This window comes from Crocuta crocuta, unplaced genomic scaffold (assembly GCF_008692635.1).
Source record: "Crocuta crocuta isolate KB4526 unplaced genomic scaffold, BGI_CrCroc_1.0 scaffold337, whole genome shotgun sequence".
Taxonomy (NCBI): domain Eukaryota; kingdom Metazoa; phylum Chordata; class Mammalia; order Carnivora; family Hyaenidae; genus Crocuta; species Crocuta crocuta.
The window spans coordinates 961,217-987,107 of record NW_027528873.1 but is presented as its reverse complement, the minus strand read 5'-3'; the positions used below and the strand labels follow the sequence as shown (position 1 = coordinate 987,107).

At 39.0% G+C, this 25,891-nt stretch overlaps 1 protein-coding gene across 2 annotated transcripts in view; it reads right to left on the bottom strand.

Moving 5' to 3' along the window:
* The window catches only part of ARMC8 (armadillo repeat containing 8), a 106,260-nt gene extending 80,594 nt beyond the window's left edge, over window positions 1-25,666 (bottom strand). Inside the window, exon 1 of one of the 2 annotated variants that reach the window (XM_077756667.1) lies at window positions 25,381-25,666. In XM_077756667.1, coding sequence (XP_077612793.1) covers window positions 25,381-25,425 — 45 coding nt within the window. In that variant the 5' untranslated portion in view covers window positions 25,426-25,666. The remainder of the gene's footprint in view (window positions 1-25,380) is intronic. The other variant, XM_077756668.1, reaches the window with a different exon arrangement.
* Window positions 25,667-25,891: the final 225 nt, after the last annotated feature.

Sequence of the window (25,891 nt, the reverse complement as noted above, 5' to 3'; positions counted from 1 at the left end):
TAGAGCCCTGTTAGTCATTATAAGGATTTTGTTTTTTTACGGTCTGAATTGGTAAGCCATTAGTGTTTTGGGAAAAGAGAGACATAAACCGACTTGTTTTTATTTATCTATTATTTATTTTATTTATTTATTTTTAATGTTTTATTTAGTTTTGAGAGAGGGATAGAGACAGCATGAGCAGGGGAGGGTCAGAAAGAGAGGGAGTTACAGAATCTGAAGATAGGCTCCAGGCTCTGAGCTAGCTGTCAGCCCAGAGCCCAACACAGGGCTCGAACCCACAAACCGTGAAATCATGACCTGAGCCCAAGTCAGACGCTCAACCAACTGAGCCACCCAGGCACCCCTAAACTGACTTGTTTTAAAAGGATCACTCTGGGGGCACATAGGTGGCTCAGTCAGTTAAGCATCTGACTTTGGCTCAGGTCATGATCTCACGGTTCGTGGGTTCGAGCCCCAAGTCGGGGTCTGTGCTGACAGCTCAGAGCCTGGAACCTGGTTCAGATTCTGTATCTCCCTCTTTCTCTGCCCCTCCCCCATTCGTACTCGGGCTCTTTCAAAAATAAATATTAATAAATAAACAAACAAATAAATAAATGGATCACTCTGGTTGCAATCTTAGGAACAGACAAATGTGTGGAGGGGGATGGAGGACAAAAGCTGGGAGGCTAGGTGGGAGGCTCTTTCAATATCAGAAATGCTTTCATCTCAGTGAGATGATGGTAGCCCGGACTAGGACACGAGTTCTGAAGGTGTAAAATCTACTTAGATTCCAGATAAATGTTGAAGTTGAAATGTCTGTCAAATTGGACATGCTGTCAGAATAGATATGGGGTGTGAAAGAAGAGCTAACAATAATATTTAAAGCTTTTGTCTGAGTATCAGCAAGATTTCAGATATCAGTTAATTAGCTGAGTCACACTGTGAGTGATGCAGGTTTGAGTGAGAAGATCAAAGATTCAGTTTTGAATATGTTAGGTTTGAGAATTTTATTAGCCATCCAAGTGAGAATGTCAAGTTGGCAGTTGGATATATGAATCTAGAATGTAAGAGAGTTGTGGGCTAGAGATACAAATCAGGAAATTGTCAGCCTGTGAATGGGATGAGTTCACTAAGGGAGTTCACTTTACCACAGATAAAGCAAGGCCAGAAGTGTGAATGAATGATAGAGCACCTGGGTCGAGTAGAATTCCCCAAATGAGAGAATGTGACAAGGAGAAAGTAATAAAATATGCCAAATATGAATAAAGTACAGCATAAGATGATGACTAGAGCCTAATATAAAGATATGGAGGTCATCAGCAACCTTGACAACAGCAGTATAAGCAGACTGGTGAAGCCAATGCCTGCTTGACTAGGGCATAAAAGAAAACGGGAAAAGAGTAATTAGAGAAAGTAAATAAAGACAACTCTTTCAAGGAGTTTCATTTTGCAAAGGTGAGTGAAGAAACAGAGTAGTAGCTAGAAGGAGAAGTGGAGTCAGGAGATCATTTTGTATTTTTTGTTTTTAATTTGTTTTTGAGAAAGGGAGGGCGAGAAACAGAGCAAGCGGGGGAGGGGCAGAAAGAGAGACAGAGAGGGAGACACAGAATCTGAAACAGGCTCCAGGCTCCGCGCTGTCAGCACAGAGTCCAACGCGGGGCTAGAATTCACGAACCATGAGATCATGACCTAAGCCAAAGTGAGACACTTAACCAATTGAGCCACACAGGCACCCCAGGAGATCATTTTCTTTAAAGATGGAATAAATTAGAGCACACTTATTCAATGATAGAAAATGTTTTTTAATTTAAACATTTTTTTTAAATGTTTATTTTTGAGAGACAGAGGGAGACACAGAATCCAAAGCAGGCTCCAGGCTCCAAGTTGTCAGCACAGAGCTCAATGTGGGGCTCAAACCCCACATGTAAGATCATGACTTGAGCTGAAGTAGGACATTCAACCAAATCAACCACTCCGGAGCTCCTGGAAATTTTTTAAATAGAAAAAACATGCTGCAATGAGACAGTGGGAGAACTTTTGGAACAATGTTCATGAATTATTGAGAGGGAACAGGATTTACTGACCAAGTAGAACATGGAAAGTATAATAACCAGTGGGAATTAAAAAGATGGATATGGCTTGTGGACACGGTCTCTGATTACTCCTATTTTTCTGACAGTAAAAATGGGGAGAGTGGTTGGGAGGTGGATGGTTTGAAGAAAGGACAAAGAGTAAGACACTGAATGGGCCAGGAAAATGCACCAGGATTGCCAGGCAGCACTAGCTCTCGAAGTTCATGATTATGAATTTAAAGTATGACTGGTCAGCATGGCGCTTTTCTCCCTAGAAACATTAAAATGTAGGACGTAGGCATGAAAAAGAGAGTTGAATTTAACCAGGTTTGGAATTTCACCACATGAGGATGACAGAGCTAGGGGAAGGGGTCAGCTGAGTTGAGGGTTTATGCAAAGTTCTGATTACAAGGATGGATCTACTGAAGACCTGTGAAAGAGTAGTAGGACTACTATAGGTTACAGATGGACTCAAGGATTGTTGACAATGGGGCAGTGGAAGGAGTGGCTTGGAAAGACAGAAGGTGGTGGCCAGGATATCTGAAATGCAGATTACGGAAGAACTTTGTTTTCAAGTCAAGGTCTAGGAAATGACCATGGGAACAAGTACTACAGTTTAAGAAAGCCTACAGTTTAAGAAAAATTGTCTATGTAGGCAATAAAATTTCCGTAAATTACCACACAAATAGTGCTAGAGAAAGTGACCATGAGCTAGGAGCTAAATCTTAAAGAAATGAAGGAGAATGAGCCTATAGATGCACAACAAGGTAGAATCAGAGAACATACAGATCAGGAGTACTTAGAGAAAAGGGAAAGACAGGGGTCTGAAAAGAGCAATAAGGAGCAAGTTTTATCTTCATCTCTGGGGATACAAGCGATATCAGAGATATGGAAGGAAAAAGAGCCACCAGTTGAAGAAGTTTACAAAAGAAAGCTGGAAAAAAGTGTCATCAGAAGAAATCCCAGCTCAGTCTAAACAAACAAGATAAAGGAAATGTTCAGAGAAGCAGCAGGAGAAAGAGCAGGGATGTGGACAGAAAAGTAAAACAGACAGTTATATGGGCATGAGGAATGACCCTAGACACCTGGACTTTTTGTGCTAGTTAATGTAAATGTAAACAAATATAAAGAGCTAATCCCGGGGCACCTGGGTGGCTTAGTCGGTTAAGCAAGCATCTGACTTCAGCTCAGGTCATGATGTCACAGTTCGTGGGTTCGAGCCCCGCGTCAGGCTCTGTGCTGACTGCCAGCTCAGAGCCTGCTTCAGATTCTGTGTCTCCTTCTCTCTCTGACCCTCCCCTGCTCACGTGGTCTTTCTCTCTCTCTCTCAGAAATAAACAAAACATTAAAAAAAAGTAGATCCCGATGATCTCAAAGAAAACAGAAGTGTGGCTATGATATTGGGCAGGAGTGGAAAGAACTCTGGGGCTCTTCTTCACTCTTGCCAACAACAGAGTGGGGAGGGACAGTTTGATCTGGGCACTCCTTATTTACTCCAGAAACAGGAGAAGCACTGGGGTTCTTTTTTCCCTCCTGCCCACAGAGATAAGAAGATTAGGTGGGTTTCTGATGTCCTGTCCTTTCAAGATGGGACTTCACCTTCACTTCATAACACCAATGCCCTTTTCAATCGCTTTCTGTCGCTTCCAGTAGCTGTACACATAGTGAATCCTCTGTTCCTCCAACCGACTGACAATGTGCCAAGCATCCAGCTAAAGCTCAAGATACAGTCTGTGCCCATAAAGGAGAGCAAAGCTCGCCAGGGTGGGACTGTGACCTCCACCTTTTGGCCCTAGGCTTCAAACAAATGACCTAGCAACTCCTTAAAACCTGGATCTGAACTCATTTTACACATTCAAAGCTGCAATAAAGCCATTACCCATGTATATATCAAAAACCTATGGCATTTTATGCTTACTAGCACTCCCTGAAATTATATTACATAAAAATGTACATGGGTCCCTTTAGCAGAAAGTCTGTATATGCCAAATTTGTGAATTAGAGGTAATTCTAAGAAGAGTTGAATCTACTTTGTGTGTCCAAACAGGAAATGATCATTAAAAAGAAAAAGAGAAGCCTGAAGCAAATTCCTTTTTGCAGGAAAACAAAAACAGAAATAGGTAATAAGTTGCATTCTATTATGGAGAAATATTAAGGAAAGCAATTTCACTTTTATTAGGGTGACCAATTATGACAGGCAGCCTCTAAGATGGCCCCCAATGATACCTAGGTTCCTGGTATTAAAGCCCTGTGAAATGTCTCCCCCTGAGTGAAGACTGGTCTTAGTAACTTGATTCTAGCAAACAATGCAGTGGAGATGAAAGGATGTCATTTCAGAGTTGGGGGTGTGTATGTGTGTAAGGCCAGCTGTCATGCTGTGCTATGCTCTCCATAGCTCACATGGAATGGAACTGCAGGAAGCCCCTAGCCATCAGCCAGCAAGGAACTGAAGCCCTCAGTCCAAATGCCCACATGGAACTAAATCCTGCCAATAACCATATGAATAAGCTTGGAAATAGATTCTCCCTCATTTGAGCCTTCAGGTAAAACATGGCTCCTCCTAACACCCTGACTGCAACCACTCAAGAAACTTTGGGGCAGAGGCACTCACTGACTAAGTCACACCCGAATTCCTGACCTACAGAAACTCTGAGATAAACATGGTTTTAAGCAGCTAAGCTTCAGGGTAATTTGTTACACAATATAATACATAACTAATACACCTTCAAAATTTTCATCCAAAATAGGATAATTCTAAAGAGTGAAAGCATTGGTTTTTAATTTTTTTTAATGTTTTATTTATTTCTAGGAGAGAGAGAGAGAGAGACAGCGTGAGCAGGAGAGGGTCAGAGAGAGGAGTCACAGACTCCGAAACAGGCTCCAGGCTCTGAGCTGGCAGTCAGCACAGAGCCCGACGCAGGGCTCGAACCCACGAACCATGAGATCATGACCTAAGCGAAAGTCGGACGCTTAACCGACTAAGCCACCCAGGCGCCCCTAAAGAGTGAAAGCATTGTTAATCGTTGTCACAAAGTAACAAACTTAAATGAAGAGTGCTGGAAACAAAGTAGGCTATATGATCATCCTACCTTTAATTCTTCTTTAGTAGCACATAAGAGAAAAAACAGATTGCTCAGAAAACTGGTCAGACAATCCTGAAAAGGCAAACTAAAACATTTTCTAATCACCCTTCTGAATAAGATACAGACAAGGCACTTTCTCACAGCACTGCTGAAGCCTATGGGTAATCACAGACAAGACATTTTTCTGCTGCCTCTCTGAAGCCTGTGAGTCTGCCCCACCCACCACAGCAGACACACACAATCCACACAGAGGAACATCTCTTGTCTGGCCCTGATGAACAAGAAGGTTGGCTTTTCAGAGCTGCATAGGACTATACAACTGGAAAGAGAGCTCCTGGCAGGCCAGCACCCCCAGGGCACTGCAGAGACAGTAAGAAGACTGAAACACAACCTCCTGCGTCCTGTGAAAAAAGCCTATTTGCTTGGCCTAGCGCTTCAGCCTAGGCATCAAATGTCCCACAAACGAGAGGCTAAAAAAGGCACTCCCAGGGAGACATCATACTTGTTCACCACCTTGGCCTTGCCATGGTTCAGCAAAAGTTCCCAGTAAAGAGTTTATACACTTGTCTGGAGCCCAGACTCTTGCAACTGTTACCCTAGGGAAACCTTAGATCCTATCGTTTGGAGGCCCACAGGAATTACAACTGCAGCCCACAGGACTGCATATGTTTCCACACTTGAAAAGCTGCTGCTGCTGCCTGTAGGTCTGGCTTCCAAACAGCCTGATACTAGGTGCTAAAATACATTCCTTCTCTTGCACTGCTGACAGATCTTGGCACATCCTCAGTAACAGGCATATCAAGAACAAATCATGCAGTTTAAACAATCGCAAAAGTATAAGAGACAACCAAGAGCTAGTCAAGGTTGAAGAAGGATCAGAACCTACATAAAACCACTCCTTCAAGACTGAGAAAGGTAGCTGTTTTGCCTGATATAAACAAATGCAGACAGTCCAACAAAATGAGGAAACAGAGAAATATGTTCCAAACAAAAGAAGACAAAACCAGAGAACAAGGCCTGAATATGGAGACAAGGAATCCACCTGGATAAGGAATTCAAAATAATGGTCATAAAAATGCTCATGGAACTTGGAAGAACAGATGAACACAGTGAACTTCAACAAAGACAAAGCACTGAAGAAATGTCAAAGGGCTAAAGAATATAATAACTGAACTGAAAAATACACTGGAGAGGTACAACAGCAGACTGGATGAAGTAGAAGTACAGATCAGTAAGCTGGAAGAAAAATTAATGGAACTCACTCAAACAGAGGAGCAAAAAGAAAAAATAATTTTAAAAGATGAAAAGATGGAACAACATCAAATAGAATAACATTTGCATCATAAGAAGTCCAAGAAGAAGAAAATAAAGATACAGGGGCAGGAAACTTATCTGAAGAAATAATGGCTGAAAACGCCCCTAAAGAAGGCAACAGACATCCAGGTCCAGAAAGCCTAGAGAGTTCCAAAGAAAATGAACCCAAAGAGAGCCACACTAAGACAAATTATAATTAAAATATCAAATGTTAAAAATAAAGAGAGAATCTTTTTCCCTTTTTTTTGAGAGACAGAAGGAGCATAAGCAGGGGAGGGGTGGAGGGAGAGAGAGAATCTCAAACCTCTGAGCCCAATGTGGGGCTTGATTCCACAGCTGTGAGATCATGACCTGAACTGCAATCAAGAGTCAGATGTTCAACCAACTGAGCCACACAAGTGGCCCCCCAAAAAAGAATCTTAAAAGCAGCAGGAGAAAAACAAATTGTTATGTTCAAGAGAAATCCCATAGGCCATCAGCAAATTTCACAGCAGAAACTTTGTAAGCCAGAAGAGAGTGGCTTGACATATTCAAAGTGCTANACCCTCCCCTGCTGTCTCTCTCTCTCTCTCTCTCTCCTAGACATAAATAAAACATTAAAAAAAAAAATTTCAAAGTGCTAAAAGGATAAACACCTCCAACAAAGAATACCCAGCAAGATTACCATTCAGATTTGAAGGAGAGTTTTCCAGACAAACAAAAGCTAAAAGAGTTCATCACTATTAAACCATCTTTATAAGAAATTAAAGAGCTTCTTTAAGCTAAAAAGAAATGACACTAATTAAGAACAAGAAACCATACAAAAGTAAAAATACTTACTGAAAAAGGTAAATAATATAGTAATGGTAGTAAATCACTTATAAAGCTACTAAGATGGTTAAAAGACAGACATGGTAAAATTAACTAAAACTACAATAATTAGTCAAGAGACATAAAATAAAAAGATGTAAAGTGACATCAAAAGCATAAAATGTGAGGTGGGAGAAAATAAAAATATAGTTTTGTAATGTACTCAAATTTAAGTTGCTATCAACTTAAAATAGATTATTACATACTCAAGAAAATATTTTGAACCTCGCATTAACCACAAAGCAAAAACTTACAGTAAATAAAATAAAGGGGCACCTGGGTGGCTTAGTCAGTGGAGTGTCTAGTTTTGGCTCAGGCTGTGATCTTGCATTTTTTGAGTTTGAGCCCTGCATCGGGCTCTATGCTGTCAGTGCAGAGCCTGCTTTGGATCCTCTCTCTTCCTCTTTCTCTGAGTCTCCCCTACTTGTGCTCTCTCCTCTCCAAAATAAACATTAAAAAATTTTTATTAAATACACAAAGTAAGAAAGGGATCTAAACATAACACTAAAGAAAGTCATCAAACCACAAGGGAAAAAAGAAAAAGAAACAAGGAACAGAGAAGAACTACAAACACTGCCAGAAAACAATGAACAAAATGACAAGAAATACATAACTACCAATAATTACTTTAAGTGTAAATGGACTAAATTCTCCAACCAAAAGACATAAAGTGGCTATATCAATTTTTTTTAAAGGACACATCTATACATTGCCTACAAAAGACTCAAACCAGAAGGACAAAAACTGAAAGTTGAAGGAATGGAAAAAGATATTCCATGCAAATGGAACAAAAAGAAAACCAGTGTAGCCATTCTCCTATCAGACGAAACAGACTTCAAAACAGAGACTATAATAAGGGACAAAAAGGAGCACTACAAAATTATAAGAGGCCAATCCAACAAGAAGATACACCATTTATAAATATATATTCACCCAACAGAGAAGCTCCAAAGTAAATACATCAAATATAAATAGATATAAATACATCAATATAGATAGACATAAATAGAGAAACTGACAGCAATACAATAAAAGTAGGGGATTTTAACACCTCCAATTACATCAATGGACTGATCATCGATACAGAAAATCAGTAAGAAAACATTGGTCTTATATGACATACTGGACCAGATGGATTTAACAGACATATACAGAGCATTCCATCCCAAAGCAGCAGATTATACATTCAAGTGCACATGGAACATTCTACATGTTAGGCTATAAGTCTCAATATCAGGAAGACTGAAATTATTTGTAAAGCATCTTTCTGACCACAATGGTATGAAACAAGAAATCCATTACAAGAAAAAAAAAAAAAAAAAAAACTGGGAGAACTACAAATACATGGAGATTAAATGTGTCACTTAACAACTACTGGGCCATAGAAGAAATAAGAAATACCTAGAGACAAATGTAAATAGGAATACAACATATCAAAAGCAATGATATGCAGCAAAAGCAGCTCTAAGAGGTAAGTTCATAACAATACAAGTCTACCTCAAGAAACAAGAGAAATCTCAAATAATTCAACTTTACACTAAAGTAACTAAAAAAAGATCAAAGCCCAAAGTTAGCAAAAGGAAGGAAAAAATAACTATCAGAGTGAAAATAAATAAAACAAAGACTAAAAGACAATTGAAAAGGTCAATGAAATTAACAAACGGTTCTTCAAAAAGGTAAACAAAATGGACACACTTTTAGTTGGACACACCAAGAAAAAAAAGACAAACTCAAAATTAGAAATGAAAGAAGCAAAGTTACAACTGATTCCACAGAAACATGAAATCATGAGACTACTATGAATAATTATATGCCAACAAATTAAATACAGAAGAAATGGATAAACTTCTAGATATGTAAAATCTTCCATAACTGAATCATGAAGAAAAAGAAAATCAGAATAGACTGATTACTAGTAAGAACATTCAATTAGTAATCAAAAACCTCCCAACAATCAAAAGTCCATGACCAGAGAACATAACTGGTGAATTCTAGAAGATTTAATTCAAAGATTTAATATAATCCTTCTCAAACTCTTTCAAAAAATTCAAAAGGAGGAAAAGCTTCCAAACTCATCTTATGAGGCCGGCATTACCCTAATACCAAATCCAGATAAGGATACCACAAAAAAAAGAAAATTACAGGCCAACACCCCTGATACATAGATATAATAATCCTCAACAAAATATATGAAACCAAACTCTACAATAGATCATATATCATGATCAAGTGGGATTTACTCCAGAGATGCAAGGATGGTTTAACATCCATCAAACAATTAATGTTATTCATATTAACAAAATTAAAGATAAAAATTACATAATCATCTCAATATATGCAGAAAAAGCATTTGACAAAATTCAATATCCATTTATTTAAAAAACAACAACGACGACAAAAACTCTTACAAAGTGGGTATAGAGGAAACATGCTTTGAAATACTAAAGCCATACATGACAAACCCATAGCTAAGATCATACTCAATGGTGAAAAGATGAAAACTTTTCCACTAAGACCAGAAAGAGAACGAAGAGCCCACTCTTTCCACTTTTATTCAACATGGTACTGAAAATCCTAGTCATGGCAATTAGGCAAGAAACAGAAATAAAAGGCATAATATTGGAAATGAAATATTAAAACTGTCACTACTTGCAGGCAATATGATACTATATATAGAAAACCCATATATTCCACCAAAGAAACTATTAAAAGTAATAAATGATTTCAGTAAACTTGCAGGATAAAAAAGTAATAAAAACTAATAATGAACTATCAGAAAGAAAAGTCAAGAAAACAATCCCAGTCATAATCACATCAAAAAAGAATGAAAACTTTAAGACATATATGAAAGAAACTGAAGACACAAATAAATAGAAAAGTATTCTGTGCTCAAGTGGAAAAACCAATATTGTTAAAATACCCATACTACCAAAGCAATCTACATATTCAATTCAATCTCTCAAAATTCCAATGACATTTTTCATAGAACTAGAACAAATAATTCTAAAATTTGTATGGAACCACAAAAGACCCCCAAAGAGCCAAAACAACCTGGGGGTGGGAGGACTAAGAGGTATCATGCTCCCTGGTTTCAAATTACACTACAAAGCTTTAATAATAAAACAATATTGTAATACACAAAAACAGACACATATCAACAGAATAGAAGAGAGCCCAGAAATAAACCCAATTATATGTGGTCAATTAATTTCTAACAAAGCAGTCAAAAATATACCATGGGAAAGGACAGTCTCTTCAAAAAATTATGTTGGAGTGTGGAGGTTCCTAAGGAAACTAACAATAGAACTCCCCTACGACCCAGCAATAGCACTGCTAGGAATTTACCCAAGGGATACAGAAATGCTGAGGCATAGGAGCACATGGACCCCAATGTTCATAGCAGCACTCTCCACAATAGCTAAAACATGGAAAGAGCCTAAGTGTCCATCAACAGATGAATGGATCAAGAAGATGTGGTTTATCTATACCATGGAATACTACACGGCAATGAGAAACAATGAAATCTGGCCATGTGTAGCAACGTGGATGGACCTTGAGGGTGTTATGCTGAGCGAAATAAGTCAGGCAGAGAAGGACAAATATCATATGTTTGCACGTATAGGAGGATTAGGAGGAACTTGACGGAGGAACAAGGGGGAGAAGAAGGGCGGAAATGGTGGGGGAAAGGGAGAGAGGCAAACCATGAGAGACTCTTGAATGCTGACAAAAACTGAGGACTGATGGATGTGGGGGGGAGGGGGGATGGGCATGGAGGAGGACACTTGTGGGGATGAGCACTGAGTGTTATGTGGAAACTAATTTGACAATAAACTATTTCTAAAAAAAAAAATTATGTTGGGAAAACTGAACAGCTACAATACAAAATAATAAAAATGGATCACTATTAAAAAAATGAACCACTATTTTACTCTATACATAAAAACAACTCCAAATAGATTAAAAACTCAAATGTACAACCCAAAACCATAAAATTCCTAGAAGAAAACATAGATGGTTATGCTCCTTGACAATGGTCTTAGCCATGTTTTTTGTATCTTACTCCAAAGGCAAAAGAAACAAAAGCAACAATTAACAAATGTGAATACATCATCCTAAAAAGCTTCTACACAGTAAAAGAAACCATCAACAAAACAAAAAGGCAACCTATTAAATGAGAGAAGATATTTACAAATCACATATTCTACCAGCGATTAATATTCAATATATACAAAGAACTCATACAACCCCATAACAAAAAGAATCAAATTAAAAAATGGGCAGAGAATCTGAATAGGTATTTTTCTAAGAAGGCACACAATGGCCAACAGACATATGAAAAGATAGTCAAAATCACTAATCATCAGAGAACTGAAAATCAAAACTAAAATGAGATACCACCTTAGAGCTATCAGAATGGCTAGAATAAAAGCAAGAAATAATAAATGATGGCAAGGATGTGGAGAAGAGGGAATCCTTGTGTACCGTTGGGTATGTCAACTGGGGCAGCCACAATGGATAATAGTATAAAGGTTCCCCAAGAAAGTAAAATTAAAGCTACCGCATAATATAGCAATTCCACTATTAGGTATCTAGCTGAAGAAAATATAAACTCTAATTCAGAAAGATATGTGCACCCCTATGTGCACTGCAGCATTATTTACAATAGCCAAGGTATAAAAAAAAAACCTAAGCATCCATTAATATAGAAATGGATAAAGAAGATGTAGTATATATAACTGACCCTTAAACAACAAAAGTTTGAACTTCATGGGTCCACTTATGTGCAGATTTTTTTAAGTACTATAAATGTATTTTTTTTACGGTTGTCTTAATATTTTCTTTTCTCTAGCTTACTTTATTGTAAGAATACAGTATATAATATATACATGTGATATTTGGCTGTTTATGTTATCAGTAAGTCTTCCAGTCAAAACTAGGCTAGTAGTAGTTAAGTTTATGGGGAGTCAAAAGTTAATGTGGATTTTTGACTGCATGGTAGTTCAGTGTTCCAACCTTCATGTTGTTCAAGGATCAACTACATATACTATGGAATACTATTCAGCCTTAATTGAGAATGAAATCATGGCATTTATGACAACATAGATGGGCCTTGAAGGTATTATGCTAAGTGAGAGAAGTCAGAGAAAGACAAATACTACATGTTTTCAGAGTGGAATCTGAAAAAACAAAATAAAACCAAGACTCATAGATACAGAACATAGATTAATGAGAGGGAGGCAAAGGACCAAATGGCTAAGAGGAATCAATAAATACATAGTTTCAGTAAAAAAATATATGTCACGGGATGTAATATACAGTATGGATCAGGGAAATAGAGTCAATAACATTCTATTAGTTTTGTAAGGTGACAGATGGTAACTAGACATATTGTAGTGACCATTTCATAGTGCATCAAAATGTCAAAACGCTATGTTGTATACCAGAAACTAATATTAATATGTTATGCCAATTATACCACCATAAATGAATATAAACAAATCTCTACCACTTGGGGAAAAAAAGGAAGGGTTTTGAATGTCAAATTACTACATTCCAGACTTGCCACATATGGGATTTAACTTAAAAATTAAGAGAAATAATAGTGTTCAATTGCTGTTTTACAAACTGAAGTAAAATAATGAGCATATTACACAATGAAGAATAATGGTGTTAATAAGAAAATATCAAGCTATTTTATTTACTTCATTAAAGTCTTGCTGTATGTACATTTCATTAAAATATAATGTTCTTTGTTTTTAACATACTTAAGTAATGTGTGGCAGAAAGAACAAATGATCTGGCATTTGAAGACTTGGCTTGAGTCCTCATTCTACTACTTACTAGTTTTGTGACTTGGGCAAAATAAAAGTTTGAGACCAATCCTTCAATTATAAAATGGTGACATTACCACACATCTCAGAGTGTGAAACAAATGAAATAACATACAGGAAATCTCCATGTAAAAGTACCACACAAATATGGATTTCAGGTACGTTCTACTTTCATATAAAAAAGATAATTGCTTTAACAAGTGTACTAATAATTCTCTTGGTTATTTTTATTCATGGTTAAAGCCTAACTATTCAGACAAAGATAACTTTTTTCTTTTTTTCCCCCCAAAATATATTTTTTTCACTGATGCCTTTTTCCCAGAGCATGCTAAGTGGTCAGCAAGAAATAACTATACATCTGAGTGCTAAACTTAAAAATCTAAACTTTCATCACTTGAGATTTTAAAAAACCACTAAAGATGTGTAAAAGTAATAATTTGTGCGTTTCTGTAACTTCCATGATAACTTTAGGTGTTACCATGGACTCAAAGAGAACAAAACAGTGAAGAAAATGGATAAATAGTTCAAGAAGTAATTATAGTGTTCTTTCTCCCAAACAACCAACCCAAAAGAAAAGTGGAGATAAATATTTTTATAATATCTGTTATTTGTTTAGTATGTTACAGTTTACAAAACACGTTCTTAACTATTTTCTCACTTAAACCATGTGATCTTTAGAAATTAAAATGTAACAATTCTCAAAGGAAAGTTCTGACCCCTAAGAAATGAATGTTTAAAGTTGTAACTGCCAACAAAACAAAACTCTTAGTAACTGCCAATCAAAATTTAACATCTCAATTACCCCACAAACTCCTAGGAACTTCAAGATAAAACTGTTCATAACATTCATCATTCAGCACTGTAAGGATAAATCTTGGTTTGGAGGAGAGATGAAAGAAACACAACTAAAAATATAAGATGTTTGAACTCTACATAAAGATTCCTTTTAAAACCTATTTCAGGCTGAAATCCAACATGTGAAATCTTCAGTTTGCCCTGCATTATGTTGGTAACAGGACAGAGTCCCTTACCCTCAAGGCATTCACAGCACAGAAAGGAAACATATACCTAACTTACAAGTGTTCCTTATAACACAGGATCAGTGCAATAAGTAAATATAAGATAAAGCTGAAGACGTAATTAACTGAAGTGCTGAAGTTAGGGGTGGAATGGGAGGTGATCTCTAAGCAGTGAGGATGGTTAATCTGAAAAACTAGTATTACTTTGCTAGGTGAAAAAGGGAGGAAAAAAAGACAAGGACTCTAGGTGGAGAGCACAATACACGCACAAGAGAATGTGGTGGTTCAAGAAACGCAATTTAGTATTATGACATAGTATACCCTTGGGAATCCAAAACAAAGCTGAATTTGCACCCTTTAATTCAGACAGTCAACAAATATATAAACTATGCAGGCACTTTTGTTCTAAGCAATAAACAAAGAAACACCTCCCCAAGCCCACCTTTGCAGAGTTTACACTTCAGCAAGGGGAGAAAGATAAAAAGCAATGAATATAATAAAAAGGGATACAGAATATTAAAGGACTGCACACAATATAGGGGAAAACGTTTAATAGCACATTTTATTTCCAGGTCTTTATACTGTACACTCTCACAAGCAGGGGGGAGGAAAAAGGGCAGGAGAAAAAGAGGCAGATATACCCATCACTCACAAAGTCCCATGCTCTCAGCAATTATAAACAGTAACAGCACTATTCACTATAGTTTATAAATCCACGTAAGTGATTTTAGCTGTCAAAATGACAACAAATGCCACTGACACCTAGTGGGCAACGACTCAAGATGCTGGCTGGATGTTCTGCAATGCATGGGACAATGGGCCCACATCCAAAAGATTTCCCACTATGTAGTCCTGTAGGCCAAACAAAATTTTAAACATTAATTATTTGAGGGGTCCCTGGAGGCTCATTTAAGAGGCCGACTCTTGATTTCAGCTCAGTTCATGATCTCCTACTTCAAGAGTTCCAGAACCACATTGGGCTCTGTACTGACATCGTAGAATCTGCTTTGGATTCTCTCTTCCTCTCTGTCTGCCTCTACCCTGTTCTCTCCCTTACTCTATCAAAGTAAGTAACGTGTTAAAAAAAAAAAAACAAAAAAAACTGAGTCTAGAATCTAACTCCATTTTGCATATAAACACAAAATATGTTCTGTATTTTATACTACAATCATTTCCCCAAAAGTGCAACTCCCGTATAAATAAGGAAAAGGTTGTATTTGGTCTTGTTAGGAACTTTACCAAAAATTGTTCATTTCAGAAAGTCACATTAAAAATTAAATAATTCTTGGGGCGCCTGGGTGGCTTAGTCGGTTAAGCATCTGACTTCAGCTCATCTCATTATCTCACGGTTTGCGAGTCTGAGCCCCACATCGGGGTCTGTGCTGACAGCTCAGAGTCTGGAGCCTACTTCAGATTCTGTATCTCCCTATCTTTCTGCCCCTGCCCTGCTCACACTCTCTCTCAAAAATAAACATTAAAAATTTTTTTAAAAAAACTAAACAATTCTTTCCTAAATTTGAGGGCAAAAAAAAAATCTGACCATCTGGGACAATAAAAAAAAAAAAAAAGGAAACAAAATCATCAACAAAGACTGATCTTTTCCTTGCAGATAGCTATCATCCCCTTCCCATGTATCCCAAAATTCCCATTTGTCTCCAAAACAAAGAAAAATTCGGAAAAAAATGCCACGTACTATTTAAAACCAAATATTTTGGTGTTTTGTTTTTGTTTTAATATTTGAATTCCGGTAAACTTCTGGCCCTATTAGAACCCAATAAGATTCTCATCCAAATTCTTTCACACCTGTCATATAGTATTTTTGCAACTATTTTTATCTTTTTTTTTTTTATCATGGGATTCATACTTTGGGGTTTCTAGAGATTGGCAGCATTCTCTCTCCCCAGATTAGCAAAGCCCTACTTTTCTTAATCCCTCCTACCTAGCAACTTTGTAAGGTTTATAAAATGGCACTTCAGTTTAGCTCGGTCCTATCTGTATAGAATGTAACATGACAACTAAGACTCCTAGAATATAATCTGTTTAATTTCACAAATTCCAACATGAAAATACTTAAATACATAATGTTTAACTTAATCTACTTGGATAAGAGGCAACCCTGAACTCTCACTAAATAAGACTGAAAATAGGACTTTACATGTTAAGAAAACACTTTAAGATAAATAGTCCAGGCTCAGAGTTTGAAAATAAAATTTTAAAATGTAAGGCTGTACACACAGTTTTTTATTTTTTTCTTAAATAGAAAAAATTTCTTTAGAAATTTGGCTCTGATACTTTATATAATAGCATACAACAGTGGGCAAGTCTGCCTCTCTAGTTCTCAGTTTCCCCAATTAAAAAAAAATGGTAAGAATGAAGATTATCTGCAGATTTCTTCCACAAAGACTCCGTAATTTTACACTCACACAAAAAGGGATTTTTTTCATAATTTAAAAACCAGAGCACAGTTAGATTAAAGGGGATATGAAGAGTAGCCTTTATTTTTCCTGTAGTGAGTTTTTAATGTAATAAAATATTATTATAGCTCTTGTATAATATCAACAATTGCTATAAACATGCTTTGGTGGCCAGAAGAACTGGAAGCAATTTAGCATTCATGCTTCTTTCTAATCAGGTACTGTAATGTTTATCCTTTCAAAGTATGGTCAAATCACAAGGACTTATTTTGGTCTGGATGATCTTCAAGGTTCCTTCTAACTATTAAGCTCTATTCACTTACTCTTCAAAGTATATGGGAATGCCTGAAGACTGAAGGCCAAGAGGAGGTCGTTCCAGACAGAGTAAAAAAAGGGAGTAAAGATCTATGGTACAAACAGCATAATCTGGAAGTCGAAGGAGGCAAAAACCATTTCTGGGGCATAGGAATGACAACAGTTATGAGGAGTTTTACAAACATTGAGATACTCTCTGGGTTGGCTGAGGTTCATTTAGATGCCTCCCAAGATGATAAAACAGCCCAGGAAATCCACTAGAATGTATTAAAATGCTTCTCAATCTTGACCTAAAAGAATAAGACTATTCAGTCATGGGTGCAGTGTCCTGAATCATAAGACTAGTGCAAATTATTCAAGATTGAAATGTAATGACAAAGAAATCCTGGGTACCATCTTTGATGGTACACCTTATAAGTGTTACTTTCCACACATGCTAGCGGTCTCCTGATTATAAAGGGCTTATTTGCTTCAGAGTTTTAGAGACATAGAACCGTGCCTCGGAGCTATCCATGGTGCTTGACTCAGACTCAGCCCACCACTTAACAACAATTGGTGCATTAGCCTTTCTATTATATAGTACCACTAAGGATCTGTCTGACCCATCATCCACACAGTGGCCTGTGACAAACAGGCCAGGATCATGGGCCACTTGTACCCCTGTCTATCCCACTTTGCCTATGCCCAGACCCTCAAGAGCCTTAGTTTGTCGTAGTATGGGTCTCCAGCTCACCTACCCTTTTCTTCCAGGCCTGTTACTCTATCTGCTATACAAAACCCTTTCTGTGGAGATGGTACACCTTGTAGAAAACCACTGGCATACTCTGGGCAAAACATTATGGTTCTTCCGAGCCAAGTCCCCACAAGATACCTTATGAGTTTTAAAACATTATCATTACAGTTTTTACCATTAAAAAATGAATAGAAATGACCTTTAAATTTTCCTATATATGTTTGTGACTTTGAGAACAGAAAAAAAAAAAGGAAATATTAACTCAAAATTGATGTGTGAGCTTCAGGGAATCACGAACCACTTGAAATTATGTGATTCTTTAGCCAGATGCATGTTTTTCTGAGGAAGAGGGTGTTGAGACTCCTATCCTTAAAAGGTTAAGAACCACTGATCAATATGGTAATAACTCCCAAATAATGATCACCCCAGGTTTAAGCACTAGATTTTTATGTTTGTGATATAACAAATATATATGGTCTTTGTCCAAGTTCCTGGCGCAAAGCTACTAAAATCCTTGGGATTCCCTAAGTCGTAAGAGTGTCTTTGGTTATTCATACGGATCCCCGTTTGAGCATACCTAAATGTATGCTAATAAATGAGTAGGTTAGGACCCCAAGAGAGCCTCAGGATGAGACTGGTAACCAGAGACACCATGTGATTAGAGGGCTGGAACTTCCAGTCCTACCGAGTATCTCTGGGAAGGGGAAAAATGGTAGCGGTGGAGTGATGGGGGGTGAGGGGTGCTGGAGATTAAAGCTCTATAAAAATTCTTGAAAAAATTTGATGAGATTCTGGGCTGGTGAATGCATCCACGTACAGGAAAGTGGCACAATCCAATTCCATGCAGGCAGAAGGTATTGCATTTGGGATGCCTCTGGCCCCATGTGCCTCATCTTCTGGCTGTTCAACTGTATCCTTTTTAATAAACTGGCAAACGTAAGTTAGTATTTTCCTGAGCTTTGTGAACCATTCTAACAAATGATCAAAACCAAGGAGGGCTGAGGTGCCTGGGTGGCTCAGTGTGTTAAGCGTCTGACTTCAGCTCAGGTCATGATCTTGTGGTTTGTGGGTTCAAGCCCAATGTTGGGCTCTGTGCTGACAACTTGGAAACTGAAGCCTGCTTCAAATTCTATGTCTCCCTCTTTCTCTGCCCCCTCCCCTGCTCACACTCTGTCTCCCAAAAAAAGAATTTTTTAAAAAGGAGGGCGTCATGAAAACATCTGATTTATAGCTGATAGGTCAGAAGCACAGAAGAACCTGGACTTGCAACTAGTGTCTCAAGTGGGACAGTCTTGTAGGACTGAGTCTTTTACCTGTGAGATTGACACTATCTTTAGGTAGGTAGTGTCAGAATTGAGTTAAATTGTAAAACACCCAGCTGGTGTCCACAGAGAACTGGAGAATTGCTTGATGGTATGGAAAGCACTCCAGAATATCCAACTGCCTACTGGACACCTCTAAAGGGAGGTCCAGAAAATACTGCAAACTCAGCAGGTCTAAAATGAAACTTATTTTTCCTCCTTACTCCCCTAACATGTTCCTCTTCTTATCCTCACTGGATAATACTACCTAGTTGTAAAGGTCAAAGTCCTGTCAATCATGTTTGATTATACTCATGATTCTTTTCCTCATTTCCCTTACCTAATTGGTCACCAACAACTTTCTGAAAGCCTAATGAGTTCTTAAAACACTCCTGAAGCAAAAGAATCATGTATTCTAGAATAATTTTGCAGGTGGTAAGGACCACAAAATATTAATAGACCCTATATGCTGGAAATTCTGCCTACCGGACCACAACTTTTCATTTTCATGAGGCAGCATAATGCTCTCTTATCATTCCCCCTCCTCCAATAACTGTATTATGAATATACTGGAGAATGTAGCTAACTTGTTAGTCTTCCAATTTTATAGAAGGAAGACAAAACAGTTTTTCCTTTAGCAAAATGACAAGTGGGGGCTTTTTCTGCAAAACAGCTCTTATTTGAAATTCTTTTCACTCCTATCTAAATAGTCCCGGGGATCACAGCACCACTGTTCAGTGAAGGTTGATGTTTTCTGTTTTCCAGAAGGTAACAGGACTTTTCCTTTGTCAACAACTCCATGTCTTTATCCAGAAGCCAACATGACAGATGGTACTGCAAAGCAATTGCCAAATCAGAAATAAAAAAGATACAAGTCAAAATCACTGAAATTCCTGGCTCTTGGCACTATTTTAAAATTCTTAATGAGAATGGGAGGAGACAGGAAGGCTAGATCTCCAAGTGAAATAGAAAGATCCTACACAAAGGTGTTCTAACTCTTGGTAAAGCCTAAAAGACTTCTTAAGCACTCACTGAATTCAGGTGGCAATCTTTTTTTAAAGAGACAAGATGTCCAGAAACAAACAAATGAGCATCTCCATTCTTCACACATTGCCACTCAAGATTTGGAAGTTCATACTGTTAAATTCCTTTTAGGACTGACCAACTTCTGACATACTCTGAGCTTTCTGGTGCTTTGTGGAGTGAATTAATGCCAAACTTTAAAATATGCTGACCAGATTTTACTTTGCATTTGTTACTAAAAACAAATTCATGCCTATAGCATAGCCAGGCTTACCTTCACATAAAAATCTTTCCTATTGTCAGCTGTTCATGTAAAAGAACAAATCAATATGCAGCTTAATGCCAACAAATGTTTGTAATTATCAAGAACAGAACCAAATCAGGGAATACTCAGACTTGAGATACCCTGTACAGTTCTACCAGTTGTCTTTTTTTTTTTTTTTTTTAATGTTTTACTTATTTCTGAGAGAGAGAGAGAGAGAGAGACAGACAGACAGACAGACAGACAGCGTGAGCAGGGGAGGGTCAGAGAGGAAAACACAGAATCCAAAATAGGCTGCAGGCTCTGAGCTGTCAGCACAGAGCCTGACACAGGGCACGAACCCATGAACCATGAGATCATGACCTGAGTCGAAGTCGCATGCTTAACCGACTGAGCCACCCAGGCGCCCCTACCAGCTGTTTGTCAAAAGGCATAATGTCACTAGGAAAACATTGTGAACAAGACAATTAAAATTAATAGATGCCTTAGTTGTCTATACTAGCCTACAATGTTATTCAATAGCATTCTATTACCTTTCCTCTCTCAAATCATTATGAAGTAACCAAAATAAAATGCAATCATCCTCTTAACAGAGTCTTTCACAAAGCATAAATTTTCGTTTTGGTTAAGTCCAATTACTAATTGGACTCAATTTTTAATTTAAAAAAATTTTTAAATATGTTGTGTGTTTGGTGTTATATCTAAGACTTCTTCAACAAGCCCAAGATTTTGCAGATATGCTCTTGCTTATTTTAAAAGTTTCATACTATGTTTTATAATTAATGGTAATTATGTTTTATTTTAAAACAAAATTAATTATGTTTTACAATCTATGACCCATTTTGAATTCATTTCTGTATAAGGTGTGAAAAGTTGAGATCAAAGTTCATTTTTTTTAACCTACGGTTAAGAGGATGAAAAGATAGGGGCATCTGGGTGGCTCATTTGGTTAAGCATCTGACTCCTGATTGTTCAGGTCATGATCTCTCCAATTCATGAGTTCAAGCCCCGCATCGGGCTCTGTACAAACAGCACTGAATACCCATTATATGCAAGACATAGTTCTATAAATAGCAGTGGTCTTAAGAAAAATAAAACGTCAAGCACTTAACTCTGAATTAATTTACTAAGAAGACAGAACAATTATTAAAAACTCCAGGGCCTTTGCCTGGACTACTCTGGTTTTTCTAGTTCATTCTTAACCATTCTTGAACTTTCAGTTCATTGTCACTTCTTCAGGGAAATCCTCCTGACCTCTCCTCATTGTCCTCTACAACAGATCAGGTTCTCCTACCCCATGCCCATACAGCACCCTGTTTTTCATTCATAACACCTATCACCATTCACAATCAAAGAACTGTGTAATGATTTGATATCTATTTTCCCCCATTAGGATAAATTTTCCTGAGGGCAGAGAGGTCTGCAGCTCACCACTGTATTTCCAAACCCAATGCCATACCTAGCAAATGACAGAAGCTCAAAATATACTACACGAATAAAGAGGTGCCTGGGTGGCTCAGTCAGTTAAGCGCCTGACTTCAGTGCAGGTTTGTGAGTCTGAGCCCCATGTCAGGCTCTGAGCTGTCACACAGAGCTTGGATCTGTGTTTCTCTCTCTCTCCCCTTACCCTGCTCATGCTCTGTCTCTCTCAAAAATAAACAAACATTTAAAAAATTTTTAAAAACAACTTTAAAAAATATATTACATAAATAAATCCATACAAGGCTATAATTCATATGTACAAACAAGCAGGCAGACAATACGAGTTACTGGGTTTGGAAGAACCCAAGATCACTTCAATTTGAGAAAGCCAGTTTATATGGGACAGAAGGTTCATGCAGAGGATAAAGACTCTTACACTCAAAGCTGAATATGATTATCAGCCTTTCAGCAACAGGAACCCACTAAAGAACTAAAACAGGAAAGCAGTGTGTCCAATGTCTTCCATATGAAAATTACTGTGGAGAATGGACTTGAACTGAGAGGGTAAGACTTAAGAGGCAGTAAGAATCCTTTTGAGGACACTGTGTTAATGGCAGGCACAAAATGATACAACAGGGTGGCCATGGGGACAGTCAGATGTGTGAAAAGCTAAGAGCCAACAGAACTTAAGGACTGATTAACTATAGGGGAACGGATGGAGGAAGGGCCAAAGATGATTCAAGAGGTTAAACAGTGAGTGATCAAAGTATTATTAACAGAAATGAAAAGTCATAATTAAATGTCTTAGAAGGGACTGTGCTTTGTTAGAAGTCTTAGGTAACATTGACACAAATGAAAATGTGACAACAGGTGGAGAAAAGTCAAGGTTGGCAATGTAATATGTGAGTTGATCACAGTTAAGGTTATAAGAGTGAATGAGATCTCTCATAGGGGAGAAGGTATAAAGGTATGAATGAAACCCTTAAGGCCACTGAATTGTCCCTTGCTTGAATTATTTTTATCAAGCTATGGAGTCATTTGGACTGTGAGATCCCTGAGGGTGCATCTGATCTCATCCTTGCATTCCCTAGAAGTATATACTACAAAGTGTTGTACATAACTGGTGCACAGTAAGCAGCCTATTAAAGGAATCAATTATTGTCAAGATAATTACTGATTAGTAAGTCCTGTTCTACCTACACTCTTTTTCAAAAGGTGGTGCCATAGTGGTGTTTGATTTCCTAAGGCTCTATAACTGATGAACAGAGTCCAACGAGACTCTGGAACTATGAAAAACTTTAAAAGTAAATAATAAGCCCCCAGTGAGATTAAAGCTAAAGCAACTCCCCACTAAGAGTAGGGAATACTCTTCAAGAAGTTTCTGCATAGGGGTGCCTGGGTGGCTGTCAGTTGGGCATCTGACTTCAGATCAGGTCATGATCACACAGTTGGTGGATTTCAGGCCCACAATGGGCTCTACCCTTACAGCATGGAGTCTGCTTGGAATTGTCTCCCTCTCTCTCTGCCCTTCCCCCACTCATGCTATCTCTGTCTCAAAAATAAACATTTTTTAAAATATTTTTTAATGTTTTTTATTTTTGAGAGAGAGAGAGAGAGAGAGACAGCGTGAGTGGGGGAGGGGCAGAGAGAGGGAGACAGAATCTGAAGCAGGCTCCAGGCTCTGAGCTAGCTGTGAGCACAGAGCCCAACGCGGGGCTTGAACCCATGAACGGTAAGATTGTGACCTGAGCCGAAGTCAGCCGCTCAACCAACTGAGCCACCCAGGCGTCCCATAAATAAACATTTTAAACAAATTAAACAGGAAATATTTACTGAAGGAGTAAAACAAATGTAAAATTTCCATGTACGCACTACACAAGTTGACAGTGTACAAAAAGTAAAGAAGCTTCAGGTGAAGGATAGAAAAGATAATTAAAGGGAATTAAGGGCAGTTGAGAGGCATACTTAGAAAAATAATAATGAGGGAGGGCTGCCTGGTGGTACGTTCAGTGGGTTAAGCTCCCAACTCTTAATTTTGGCTCATATCTCACAGTTGGTGGACTTGGAGCTCCTCAGCGGGCTCTGCGCCAATAGCATGGAGCCTGCTTGGAATTTTCTCTCTCACTCTCTCTCTGCCTTGCCCCTGCTTGAGTGTGCATGCTCTCTCTTTCAAAATAAATATTTTTTTAAAATTGCCTTAGGCCTATTTATTTCTGAGACAGAGAGAGCAGGGAAGGGGCAGAGAGAGACAGGATCTGAAGTGGGCTCACTGAAAGGAGAGAGCCTGACGGGGGATTGAACTCACCAACTGCGAGATCATTACCCGAGCGGAAGTCAGATGCTTAACCAACTGAGCCACACAAGCACCAAATAAATCAATTTGGTTCAAATATATGAATACTTAAAAAAGAAAAAAAAAACATAATGAGGGAAAAGTCATTCACTTGCTCTCCCACAAAATATTCCTGGGTATTACAGAGGTAGAATAATAGGCTAATCTTATTCAATGGCTTAGATGAACAGTGTTTCCCCAGCTGCCGTATAAAATAAGCAAAAAGACTGCCAAAATTAGTCAGGGGGCAAATTTGGTTACAGCCTTCCACCAAGTTATCGAGGTAGAGTATGCCACAATGTTCTAACCCTCACTATAGCAAATGTCCTAAGTGCTTCCAGAAAGGCGAGTGCTTCCTTAGGACAAGTCAGAGAAGAGTGAAGAAACCAGTTGGAGTCACAGATTCTAGTAGCCTGAGAAGTCAGGTAATCTGTAATCCAACCACCCTCAATATCGGACAGCTTCCACCAGTCTAAAAGACGGCCAATCATTCTTTGCCAATTTCCAACAACAGCCAACGGACCATTGGTAAAGTGACTATTCTGAGTTGGACAGCTCTAAATGGTAAAACTCTTCGAAGTTATCTCTCAGTAACTTTCACTCCGGGTCCTGGTTCTCAAGAGCAACACAGTGAAAGGCGAAAGTTGTATTTTGGATTTTAACTTGGGGGAAAAAAAAAACCAACCCAAACAACTAGGTATTACTTCCTAGCAGATCAATATGTTCCCTTCTCCCAATAGTAGTAAAGTTTTATTATTTTTTTCCCCAACGTTTGACTCCCCTTTAAGGAAAAAGTAACGCGAGACACCGATTCCTTTAGAGTCTGAGCTTCGACCTCCAAAGCAGAGCGGAGAATAGGGGCTTAAACTACATACGCCAGAATATGTTGCAGCTGGTATGAAATTCCCATTGCCAAAAAGCAAGCAGTTCTAGCCCGTGCCGGGACGCGACAGAAGCCAAACAGACCTGACCTGGCCGCTCTCAGGTTGTGGGGGCCAAGGTGCCTGGACCTCTTTCAGCCAAAGCCATGGGGGGCTGAATGGGCGCTCGTTCCCAGGCCAGCGTCAAGCCCGGCGCGTTACAGGGTAGAGCGCTCGGCCCCAGAGAAGCGGCAAGCTGAGAGAAAGGCTCAGTGAAGCACCTGGCAAAGACATAAGCCGCGCCACTGGGCCGGCTGCCCGTACGCCCAACCACCCTGTCCGCCAGAGGCCACCTGAGAAACGGCACCGGTGGGAGCTCCCGGAGTTAGAAACGTTTCTGGCTCGGTCGGGGTCCGGTCTACTCCGCCCGCCCACCCTCTCTCTCCGCGGCCCAAAGCTGAGCCGGAAGCCACCCCAAGGGGTGGTGTCCAGGAGGCACTCGGCGTTTGGGGTGAATGCTGCAGGCTGGCCCGAGCTCTCGAGCTGGCGAACAGCTGCGGCGGTCACTCACCGAGAGGACGCTCATGCGGATTGGGGTCTCCAACAGGCACGCCATCTTGAGCCTTCCCACCCGGCTGCGGCCGGTGCCGGCGCGGGGGCCGGCACTTTCGACAGGGAACTATTGGGCCAACGACAGGCGCCTTCTGCAGAAACTCAGGTAGGTAGACGAGAACGTGCCACGCTCTAGGCACAGCTAAAGTACAGCCAGGGCCTGCGGAAGGGAGAGGCAAAGAAAACGGCGCCAGGGGCCTCCCCTCGAATCGTCCTCTCAGAAACAGCAGCTACTCTCCGCCTGGATTAGAGGTGGGAGCGGGCAGCAGTTTCCGCATGCGCAAAGAAGATCTGCCAGCCCCACCTGCCGCTCGCGGTGGGCGGAGCCATAGGGGCGGGGCCTCCATCTGGCGCTGCAAACTTCACCGGTTGATTCGTTACGATGTGAGAGCTCCCGTATTCGTATTCTGATAAACTACCGTGTGTAGTCACGTACGCAGCTTGAAGTTCATATTCACATTCATTATCTC